Source organism: Thermobia domestica, chromosome 16, assembly GCF_964235325.1.
Source record: "Thermobia domestica chromosome 16, izTheDome1.hap1.1, whole genome shotgun sequence".
In the NCBI taxonomy this organism is placed as follows: Eukaryota; Metazoa; Arthropoda; class Insecta; order Zygentoma; family Lepismatidae; genus Thermobia; species Thermobia domestica.
In genome coordinates, this window is record NC_137469.1 from 184,127,491 (window position 1) to 184,140,113 (window position 12,623).

At 40.5% G+C, this 12,623-nt stretch overlaps 1 protein-coding gene across 2 annotated transcripts in view; it reads right to left on the minus strand.

Moving 5' to 3' along the window:
• The window catches only part of LOC145673550 (putative ATP-dependent RNA helicase DDX60), a 113,568-nt gene that overhangs the window by 36,075 nt on the left and 64,870 nt on the right, over positions 1–12,623 (minus strand). For both annotated transcript variants that reach the window (XM_081743368.1, XM_081743369.1), the window contains one exon: positions 12,036–12,320. In XM_081743368.1, the coding sequence (XP_081599494.1) occupies positions 12,036–12,320 (285 nt within the window). The remainder of the gene's footprint in view (positions 1–12,035; positions 12,321–12,623) is intronic.

Genomic DNA, 12,623 nt, shown 5'->3' on the forward strand with positions numbered 1-12,623 from the left:
CCTCCCCAGAATAAACATTTTCGTTAGAGTCATTAGCTGAAACTGATATATATATATATACATATTGCATTTTAGATTTTTTTTTTTTTTTCATTAGTAAAGTACACAACCTATTATTTCGTTTTTCTCCTTTTATTTCAGGCAACATGAACGAAATCATTAGGAAATTGATCATAGCTTCAATTATTGTTTTCGCTAGTGTTGATACATACTCAAGTGTGCACGATTTAATTGAACATTCTCAGTTAACCTTACAGAAGTTCGGCGTTGCTATTCATAAAATTGGACTTTCGATTCAACATAGTGACCAAATTTTCGTTCCTTTAAGGATACATTTTGATTTGAAATTTGAAACAATACGAATTAACCATTGTTCTAATTCACATTTATTTGCGAAATCTTGGATTCAAAACGACACGACATTTTACGACCAATTAGCGAATCTCATTCCATGTCATTTCATGTTTTCGGAACAAAACAACACGTTAGCATGTGAATCTAAGAAGAAACGTTCCTTATTCTTCTCAGCTTTATCTGGACTTTTAAGTCTTGGCTTTTCATCATACAATTATTACGAAACACAAAAGTTAAAGCACGTAGTTAACAATCTTAAAAATCACGATCAAATTCTCACTACTGAAATTTCAAAATTGAAGGCAGATTTTAAGAATCAAATGTCTATACAACATGACACTATTTTGGTAATACAATCGGCTCTTCATGAATTAAAGAAAGACATGTTTGAACAATATTGTAACCATCTGTCCTCTGATGCTTGGTTATTGGCTAAACAAGCTTACGAAGCTTCAAAAGATGAAACCTTACGTACTTTTAGAGATGTGCTATCAAATAAATTAACTTTTCGAATTCTAAATTCTATTCATGCCAAAGAACTTACTGCTAATCATTCTTTACTCAAGTATAGTGTGTTTCAAAGAGACTTAGGTTTATTTTATGCTATTACGAAAACGCTTCTTTTAGAGTATAATCCCAACATTCATACGCTATCTGTTTTATTAGACATTCCATTAATTCTTCCACAAAACATAAATCCTTTATACCAAGTAACCAATTTGGGTTATTTATCACAAAATCGTATTGTCTCCTTCAAGCTTCCAGAACATGTTTACTTATACCAAGATTCTCTTCACTTAATAGAAAAAGATCAGTGTCGTTGGATTTCTTTCTTGTTTCTTTGCTACACTAATCAAATGTCGATCTTACCTAAAGCGAAATGTTTATCAAACTTACTGTTTCATAATTCTACAGAATTTTGTGAAATGCAAACCAGAGAAACAAATGCTAAGTTTATTTTCAAGCATACTCCTTTGGGAATAATTCTCTCCACAAATGTAAATGGTCACCTAATTAAAAGGATACACGGAAAACCAGCCTATAGCAGTGTCAACGTCAATCATGAAAATGCTTCATTTTTCGTGTACGAAGATTTTGAATCCATAACAATAGCCGATCAAATTCTTGATTCACGACGCACTTTAAATTTAACTCACAAAATGTTAATGCCTAACATCACTTATCCCCCGTTTTCTCCTCATATGGATACTCTTTCGAATAAGTTGGAATCTTTAGCGCAGCAAATAGAAAATATAACTGTAAATGCCTACACTCCATCTTTACACTCTCATTATCATATTTTTATCTATAAAATTATTTAAAATTAATAGGAAGTTATCGAATATAAATACGAAATTACATTTACATAATGAAGAAACTTTAAACGATTTTAAGCACGTGCAAACGAATAGTGTATGAAAGGTTTTCTTATACGAAAAATATTATTGCAACATGATGATAGAAACCTAGATTATATATTACTGAAGTAATCAAATAATAGTCATAACATGATTTGCAAAGCAAATCCAAAGACAGACTATTATTTTTTTTAAAGAAAAATTCCAGTTTTGAATATCAATTTCTTGCAAAGCGAGACGAAGACATCAAACTGGACAAAAAAAGTGGTACACAAAAAGGTATTCGCAAAGCGAATTTTTGGAAGTGTGTATGCGCATATGAAACAAATATATATTGTGTCTTATGTAATTATAAATCTATTCATTAAACTCCCATACTAAAATTATATACTATTTTCTTGTTTTCCTTTATAGGCAAATAATCAACATGAACTTCGCCATATTCTATATAATTATATTCACTGTCATTTCTATCTTAATTCTCCTTATGTTAGCCATTTTTATTTACTTTCAATGCAGAAAATCTTCAGAAAATGTAAATCAACAGCCACAGCAGAAAATTGTTCTATTCAAATCCCATCTTTACCTTAACTAGACCCTATATATGATGATATCTACTACGAAAATAAACAAAATCAAAACATTCCTAAATTCTCTTCAGATAATATTTCTCTGCGCGTTCATGGTTTAAATTACATAGTTACTTATTCCAACTATACTTCAAATATTTCTTCTTAAGTCGAATTTGTGTCGTGTCAATCAAACCAGCATGCATGTACTCTAAGACATTCCCACAGTTTTGAAATTACAAATCGCCAACCATTGACTTTAAAGAATATATTTCAAGACGGCTATGTCGACATACCATATGCTAATAAATAATCATTCTTTACATCAAGACGATATTAACTACTAAATTCCATCAATATGTTTTCCATGGACACTAAAAATTTCAACAAGTACAACGGAAGAGGACACATTTGGATTCCTGCCATATCCACTGGAAATAGGATGAACCAGGAAATACTCGTCTGAACCCCCCCTAGTGTGATTTCCCCTCCCCCCAAGTCTATATGTGTAAGTGAACAGTGCTAAGTGATTATGTGTGAAATAATGTGGTATCAATAGTGAAAATGCTATATATATATATATATATATATATATATATATATATAATTATGTAAAATAGTGTGGTGATTTTAGTGCATATTTAATTTTTAGTAAAAAGAAAAATGAGAGTGAATTCACGAATAGTTATGGTGATGGATATAATTATGATTATCTTCATGTTACTTATATACATATATACATATATTCACAATTATTTAGTGTAGTGCAGTTGCGAACATCAGTGAAAAATTCACATAACATACAATCAGTGTATATAAAAAAAAACGAGTGAATTTTTGTTTTATATAATGATATAAATAATTACTTACCAATATATCAGCGAACAAATCTTAAAAACAAATACAATTCACTCCATCACACAACACAAACTATGTAAAACTGACCTATATTCTGTTTTGCTGTGTGGAGATTTTTTTTTTACATGTGACATTGCAAGGACGCATGCATATTCTTGTGACTGTATTACTGACCTTGCAATATGCAAACGTAATCATAACGACTTCTTTTCTATGCTTGATATGATTATCATGGACTAAACAGTGTTTTATAACTCATTCATTTCAACTTGTCACAAACTGATTTTTATTTTAACAAAACGTCATATACATATATTCAATTTTTTAGGGTTTTGGTGTTACTTTGATTTTTAAATATTTATATCGACATTGGAAATGCCGAATATCCAAGCGGGGAGGAATGTAATATGACTAAAGCATTTTGGTGAAGGGTGATTAATATTTTATTGGTTTTGGCTTCAATATTTTGTAAACCTTGTTATATTAAATGCAAATAAAATTCAATCCCCAGTCTGGTGCTGTAGGTCATTCACACATGCAAAGAAATCAAGGAAGTCTCATAATAATTTAAAACTACGTCTAGTTAAAACATTCTTCTAAATAGGAAATATAAAAATATGTTACGTAGCAATGTATCAAGGAAATAATAACACTTCCCACTTCACGTTATGAAGTAAGTCTAAAAATGTAATGGTAAGCGGAAGAAATGACGCTACCAAAACTAGGAAGAAAAGGTAGGTGGACTAAAAGAGTAGGGAACTCAAGAAGAGTTCTGAAGTGACCGTCTGACTAGAAGGATCGACATCTCTAAAATCTTCACTCGTCAAAGTCTGGGTGAGTACAATGCTGGTTGCTAATTGATATCACTTTATTATTCGACCTTGTCTCAAAATTCGTTTAATTCTTATCCTATCTTCAAAATTCATGAAATGAAAAAATGAAATGAAATTTTTGAGTTTTACGTCCCACGGTTATGCCGGTTAGGCTAAAGGAGACGGTGATAATGAGTAATGAATGAAATAGTAGAATGAAGAAAGTGGGAGGAAACGGGAGAACCCCGAGAAAACCCACGCACACGGTGTTTGTCCACCACAAAGTCCACTTGGCGGGAGCAGGGTTTGAACTTCAAAATTCATATGACAGCTATTATAAATTTTAACGTAAGGCCTCAGCACCAGATTTGGGTAATATTCTGATCTGATATCTCTACTTTTATTTCTACAATCTAATTCATCAATCTTAACTAATTATTTGCTCTACCTAAAATTTAATGGTTAAGTTAATTATGAGAAAACTCTTCAAATTGCCCCCATACTAATATGGTTATTAATACATTGAGTTATGTGTGGATAAAATTGTATATGTCAACGTCCGGATTCCGGTACAATATGTTGGCATACGTTAATATTCTATAAAACTACTGGCATTGTTTTTTGCCCCATAATTGCACAACTTAACACCTTTACTTAAATTTGCTTTCACTGCTGTTTTTGTATACAACCTATCACTGAGGAAGGGAAAAAAATACGAGGGGCGGTCAAAAAGTAAACAGACGCAATTCTCGCACCAGGTTTGGTAACACTGCTAGTATTCAGCGCTGAATTTGTGTCGTCTGCAACACTTCTATGCAACGTGTTACTCTTATTCCCGCGTTAGTCGTTGGAGCGTAGCAGACCGTTAAACATGGCAGCTCCATTGGCGATCTGCACCAAGGAGCAAATTATTGGTCGAATGCAAGCACAGTGTGGTGACAGCTGTTTATCCAACACTTCTACGCAACGTGTTACTCTTATTCCCGCGTTAGTCGTTGGAGTGTAGCAGACCGTTAAACATGGCAGCTCCATTGGCGATCTGCACCAAGGAGGAAATTATTGGTCGAATGCAAGCACAGTGTGGTGACAGCTGTTTATCCAACACTTCTATGCAACGTGTTACTCTTATTCCCGCGTTAGTCGTTGGAGCGTAGCAGACCGTTAAACATGGCAGCTCCATTTGCGATCTGCACCAAGGAGCAAATTATTGGTCGAATGCAAGCACAGTGTGGTGACAGCTGTTTATCCAACACTTCTATGCAACGTGTTACTCTTATTCCCGCGTTAGTCGTTGGAGCGTAGCAGACCGTTAAACATGGCAGCTCCATTGGCGATCTGCACCAAGGAGCAAATTATTGGTCGAATGCAAGCACAGTGTGGTGACAGCTGTTTATCCAACACTTCTATGCAACGTGTTACTCTTATTCCCGCGTTAGTCGTTGGAGCGTAGCAGACCGTTAAACATGGCAGCTCCATTTGCGATCTGCACCAAGGAGCAAATTATTGGTCGAATGCAAGCACAGTGTGGTGACAGCTGTTTATCCAACACTTCTATGCAACGTGTTACTCTTATTCCCGCGTTAGTCGTTGGAGCGTAGCAGACCGTTAAACATGGCAGCTCCATTGGCGATCTGCACCAAGGAGCAAATTATTGGTCGAATGCAAGCACAGTGTGGTGACAGCTGTTTATCCAACACTTCTACGCAACGTGTTACTCTTATTCCCGCGTTAGTCGTTGGAGTGTAGCAGACCGTTAAACATGGCAGCTCCATTGGCGATCTGCACCAAGGAGGAAATTATTGGTCGAATGCAAGCACAGTGTGGTGACAGCTGTTTATCCAACACTTCTACGCAACGTGTTACTCTTATTCCCGCGTTAGTCGTTGGAGTGTAGCAGACCGTTAAACATGGCAGCTCCATTGGCGATCTGCACCAAGGAGCAAATTATTGGTCGAATGCAAGCACAGTGTGGTGACAGCTGTTTATCCAACACTTCTATGCAACGTGTTACTCTTATTCCCGCGTTAGTCGTTGGAGCGTAGCAGACCGTTAAACATGGCAGCTCCATTGGCGATCTGCACCAAGGAGCAAATTATTGGTCGAATGCAAGCACAGTGTGGTGACAGCTGTTTATCCAACACTTCTACGCAACGTGTTACTCTTATTCCCGCGTTAGTCGTTGGAGTGTAGCAGACCGTTAAACATGGCAGCTCCATTGGCGATCTGCACCAAGGAGCAAATTATTGGTCGAATGCAAGCACAGTGTGGTGACAGCTGTTTATCCAACACTTCTACGCAACGTGTTACTCTTATTCCCGCGTTAGTCGTTGGAGTGTAGCAGACCGTTAAACATGGCAGCTCCATTTGCGATCTGCACCAAGGAGGAAATTATTGGTCGAATGCAAGCGCAGTATGGTGACAGCTGTTTATCCAACACTTCTACGCAACGTGTTACTCTTATTCCCGCGTTAGTCGTTGGAGTGTAGCAGACCGTTAAACATGGCAGCTCCATTGGCGATCTGCACCAAGGAGCAAATTATTGGTCGAATGCAAGCACAGTGTGGTGACAGCTGTTTATCCAACACTTCTACGCAACGTGTTACTCTTATTCCCGCGTTAGTCGTTGGAGTGTAGCAGACCGTTAAACATGGCAGCTCCATTGGCGATCTGCACCAAGGAGGAAATTATTTGTTGAATGCAAGCGCAGTATGGTGACAGCTGTTTATCCAACACTTCTACGCAACGTGTTACTCTTATTCCCGCGTTAGTCGTTGGAGTGTAGCAGACCGTTAAACATGGCAGCTCCATTGGCGATCTGCACCAAGGAGGAAATTATTTGTTGAATGCAAGCGCAGTATGGTGACAGCTGTTTATCCAACACTTCTACGCAACGTGTTACTCTTATTCCCGCGTTAGTCGTTGGAGTGTAGCAGACCGTTAAACATGGCAGCTCCATTTGCGATCTGCACCAAGGAGGAAATTATTGGTCGAATGCAAGCGCAGTATGGTGACAGCTGTTTATCCAACACTTCTACGCAACGTGTTACTCTTATTCCCGCGTTAGTCGTTGGAGTGTAGAAGACCGTTAAACATGGCAGCTCCATTTGCGATCTGCACCAAGGAGGAAATTATTGGTCGAATGCAAGCGCAGTATGGTGACAGCTGTTTATCCAACACTTCTACGCAACGTGTTACTCTTATTCCCGCGTTAGTCGTTGGAGTGTAGAAGACCCTTAAACATGGCAGTTCCATTGGCGATCTGCACCAAGGAGGAAATTATTCGTTGAATGCAAGCGCAGTATGGAGACAGCTGTTTATCCAACACTTCTACGCAACGTGTTACTCTTATTCCCGCGTTAGTCCTTGGAGTGTAGAAGACCCTTAAACATGGCAATTCCATTGGCGATCTGCACCAAGGAGGAAATTATTCGTTGAATGCAAGCGCAGTATGGAGACAGCTGTTTATTCAACACTTCTACGCAACGTGTTACTCTTATTCCCGCGTTAGTCGTTGGAGTGTAGAAGACCCTTAAACATGGCAATTCCATTGGCGATCTGCACCAAGGAGGAAATTATTCGTTGAATGCAAGCGCAGTATGGAGACAGCTGTTTATTCAACACTTCTACGCAACGTGTTACTCTTATTCCCGCGTTAGTCGTTGGAGTGTAGAAGACCCTTAAACATGGCAGTTCCATTGGCGATCTGCACCAAGGAGGAAATTATTCGTTGAATGCAAGCGCAGTATGGAGACAGCTGTTTATCCAACACTTCTACGCAACGTGTTACTCTTATTCCCGCGTTAGTCGTTGGAGTGTAGAAGACCCTTAAACATGGCAGTTCCATTGGCGATCTGCACCAAGGAGGAAATTATTCGTTGAATGCAAGCGCAGTATGGTGACAGCTGTTTATCCAACACTTCTACGCAACGTGTTACTCTTATTCCCGCGTTAGTCGTTGGAGTGTAGCAGACCGTTAAACATGGCCGCTCCATTTGCGATCTGCACCAAGGAGGAAATTATTGGTCGAATGCAAGCGCAGTATGGTGACAGCTGTTTATCCAACACTTCTACGCAACGTGTTACTCTTATTCCCGCGTTAGTCGTTGGAGTGTAGCAGACCGTTAAACATGGCAGCTCCATTTGCGATCTGCACCAAGGAGGAAATTATTGGTCGAATGCAAGCGCAGTATGGTGACAGCTGTTTATCCAACACTTCTACGCAACGTGTTACTCTTATTCCCGCGTTAGTCGTTGGAGTGTAGCAGACCGTTAAACATGGCAGCTCCATTTGCGATCTGCACCAAGGAGGAAATTATTGGTCGAATGCAAGCGCAGTATGGTGACAGCTGTTTATCCAACACTTCTACGCAACGTGTTACTCTTATTCCCGCGTTAGTCGTTGGAGTGTAGCAGACCGTTAAACATGGCAGCTCCATTGGCGATCTGCACCAAGGAGGAAATTATTTGTTGAATGCAAGCGCAGTATGGTGACAGCTGTTTATCCAACACTTCTACGCAACGTGTTACTCTTATTCCCGCGTTAGTCGTTGGAGTGTAGCAGACCGTTAAACATGGCAGCTCCATTGGCGATCTGCACCAAGGAGGAAATTATTTGTTGAATGCAAGCGCAGTATGGTGACAGCTGTTTATCCAACACTTCTACGCAACGTGTTACTCTTATTCCCGCGTTAGTCGTTGGAGTGTAGCAGACCGTTAAACATGGCAGCTCCATTGGCGATCTGCACCAAGGAGGAAATTATTTGTTGAATGCAAGCGCAGTATGGTGACAGCTGTTTATCCAACACTTCTACGCAACGTGTTACTCTTATTCCCGCGTTAGTCGTTGGAGTGTAGCAGACCGTTAAACATGGCAGCTCCATTTGCGATCTGCACCAAGGAGGAAATTATTGGTCGAATGCAAGCGCAGTATGGTGACAGCTGTTTATCCAACACTTCTACGCAACGTGTTACTCTTATTCCCGCGTTAGTCGTTGGAGTGTAGAAGACCGTTAAACATGGCAGCTCCATTTGCGATCTGCACCAAGGAGGAAATTATTGGTCGAATGCAAGCGCAGTATGGTGACAGCTGTTTATCCAACACTTCTACGCAACGTGTTACTCTTATTCCCGCGTTAGTCGTTGGAGTGTAGAAGACCCTTAAACATGGCAGCTCCATTTGCGATCTGCACCAAGGAGGAAATTATTGGTCGAATGCAAGCGCAGTATGGTGACAGCTGTTTATCCAACACTTCTACGCAACGTGTTACTCTTATTCCCGCGTTAGTCGTTGGAGTGTAGAAGACCCTTAAACATGGCAGTTCCATTGGCGATCTGCACCAAGGAGGAAATTATTCGTTGAATGCAAGCGCAGTATGGTGACAGCTGTTTATCCAACACTTCTACGCAACGTGTTACTCTTATTCCCGCGTTAGTCGTTGGAGTGTAGCAGACCGTTAAACATGGCAGCTCCATTTGCGATCTGCACCAAGGAGGAAATTATTTGTTGAATGCAAGCGCAGTATGGTGACAGCTGTTTATCCAACACTTCTACGCAACGTGTTACTCTTATTCCCGCGTTAGTCGTTGGAGTGTAGCAGACCGTTAAACATGGCAGCTCCATTTGCGATCTGCACCAAGGAGGAAATTATTGGTCGAATGCAAGCGCAGTATGGTGACAGCTGTTTATCCAACACTTCTACGCAACGTGTTACTCTTATTCCCGCGTTAGTCGTTGGAGTGTAGCAGACCGTTAAACATGGCAGCTCTATTGGCGATCTGCACCAAGGAGGAAATTATTTGTTGAATGCAAGCGCAGTATGGTGACAGCTGTTTATCCAACACTTCTACGCAACGTGTTACTCTTATTCCCGCGTTAGTCGTTGGAGTGTAGCAGACCGTTAAACATGGCAGCTCCATTTGCGATCTGCACCAAGGAGGAAATTATTGGTCGAATGCAAGCGCAGTATGGTGACAGCTGTTTATCCAACACTTCTACGCAACGTGTTACTCTTATTCCCGCGTTAGTCGTTGGAGTGTAGCAGACCGTTAAACATGGCAGCTCCATTTGCGATCTGCACCAAGGAGGAAATTATTGGTCGAATGCAAGCGCAGTATGGTGACAGCTGTTTATCCAACACTTCTACGCAACGTGTTACTCTTATTCCCGCGTTAGTCGTTGGAGTGTAGCAGACCGTTGAACATGGCAGCTCCATTTGCGATCTGCACCAAGGAGGAAATTATTGGTCGAATGCAAGCGCAGTATGGTGACAGCTGTTTATCCAACACTTCTACGCAACGTATTACTCTTATTCCCGCGTTAGTCGTTGGAGTGTAGCAGACCGTTAAACATGGCAGCTCCATTGGCGATCTGCACCAAGGAGGAAATTATTGGTCGAATGCAAGCACAGTGTGGTGACAGCTGTTTATCCAACACTTCTACGCAACGTGTTACTCTTATTCCCGCGTTAGTCGTTGGAGTGTAGCAGACCGTTAAACATGGCAGCTCCATTGGCGATCTGCACCAAGGAGGAAATTATTCGTTGAATGCAAGCGCAGTATGGTGACAGCTGTTTATCCAACACTTCTACGCAACGTGTTACTCTTATTCCCGCGTTAGTCGTTGGAGTGTAGCAGACCGTTAAACATGGCAGCTCCATTGGCGATCTGCACCAAGGAGGAAATTATTTGTTGAATGCAAGCGCAGTATGGTGACAGCTGTTTATCCAACACTTCTACGCAACGTGTTACTCTTATTCCCGCGTTAGTCGTTGGAGTGTAGCAGACCGTTAAACATGGCAGCTCCATTTGCGATCTGCACCAAGGAGGAAATTATTGGTCGAATGCAAGCGCAGTATGGTGACAGCTGTTTATCCAACACTTCTACGCAACGTGTTACTCTTATTCCCGCGTTAGTCGTTGGAGTGTAGCAGACCGTTAAACATGGCAGCTCCATTGGCGATCTGCACCAAGGAGGAAATTATTTGTTGAATGCAAGCGCAGTATGGTGACAGCTGTTTATCCAACACTTCTACGCAACGTGTTACTCTTATTCCCGCGTTAGTCGTTGGAGTGTAGCAGACCGTTAAACATGCCAGCTCCATTGGCGATCTGCACCAAGGAGGAAATTATTGGTCGAATGCAAGCGCAGTATGGTGACAGCTGTTTATCCAACACTTCTACGCAACGTGTTACTCTTATTCCCGCGTTAGTCGTTGGAGTGTAGCAGACCGTTAAACATGGCAGCTCCATTGGCGATCTGCACCAAGGAGGAAATTATTTGTTGAATGCAAGCGCAGTATGGTGACAGCTGTTTATCCAACACTTCTACGCAACGTGTTACTCTTATTCCCGCGTTAGTCGTTGGAGTGTAGCAGACCGTTAAACATGGCAGCTCCATTTGCGATCTGCACCAAGGAGGAAATTATTGGTCGAATGCAAGCGCAGTATGGTGACAGCTGTTTATCCAACACTTCTACGCAACGTGTTACTCTTATTCCCGCGTTAGTCGTTGGAGTGTAGCAGACCGTTAAACATGGCAGCTCCATTGGCGATCTGCACCAAGGAGGAAATTATTTGTTGAATGCAAGCGCAGTATGGTGACAGCTGTTTATCGCGAAGCAAGATCTACGAATGGGTAGAGCGTTTCAAACAGGGAAGAACTTCTTTATGTGACGAGGAAAGATACGGCAGACCGTCGACATCAACAACTGAAGACAATTTGAAAGTCGCTGAAGGCATGGTAAACAGACGAATCACAGTGGACGAAATCGCCAATATTTTACATATCAGTCATGGTTCAGCGTATTCCACTGAAGGTAGCGCTCGGGGGAACAAGATTTGCAACCGATGCAGAAGTCATTGACGCGGTGCAAAATTGGTTACAGGTCTAACCCAAGAACTTTTTTTTCCCAACGGAATTAAAAAAAAGTGAAAGTTGGGAAAATGCGTTGCGGTGCAAAGAGATTACGTAGAAAAATAATGTATGTTTCAGTTTTCTATCATTAGAATAAATGTACTTTTTCTCAGTCCCTTTACTTTTTGACTTCTGACAGTTACTGTAACTCCTTTAAGTGTATAGAACTTACCTTTTCCAACAGTGTCGGCAGTGAGGGCAGAACAACGTGTGATGATCCACCCCTTATCTTGGTTCTTGTTGGATGAAGTTCTGTATGAGTAAATAAATAGGATAACAGACAAACTAATAACGGAATCGCTCCCTTCTTGAAATTTTCTCCTTCCTTTCTGCAAATTCTATGAAAAATTCCAGTTTTCAACAGATACACAAACACAAGATTTCCTGGTTCATGGTAATGCAAATGAGTAACAATGCCTGCAAAACACTGAGGATTGCCATAGTCATCCAACAGCCTCTGCAAAAAAGATTTCACATTATTAGTGTTTATTTGCAACGAATAACGCATTATTATGATCTATGAATATGTCATAGTTATATTCTATCGGGTAACACACTATGGTGGTTCCAAACGTCAGTAGGTGATTCGTCTACGGACAGGAAACACAAAACATTTACATCAATATACACACGATTGCTCGATTGCTCACCATTTCAGAGCTGACCATTCGAGAATATGCTTACTAGATGCCAGGGCGCCCAATATGGAGGAAATAAGTCAAATTGTACCCTTGGGGCAATCTTCAGGCACTTGTTTATT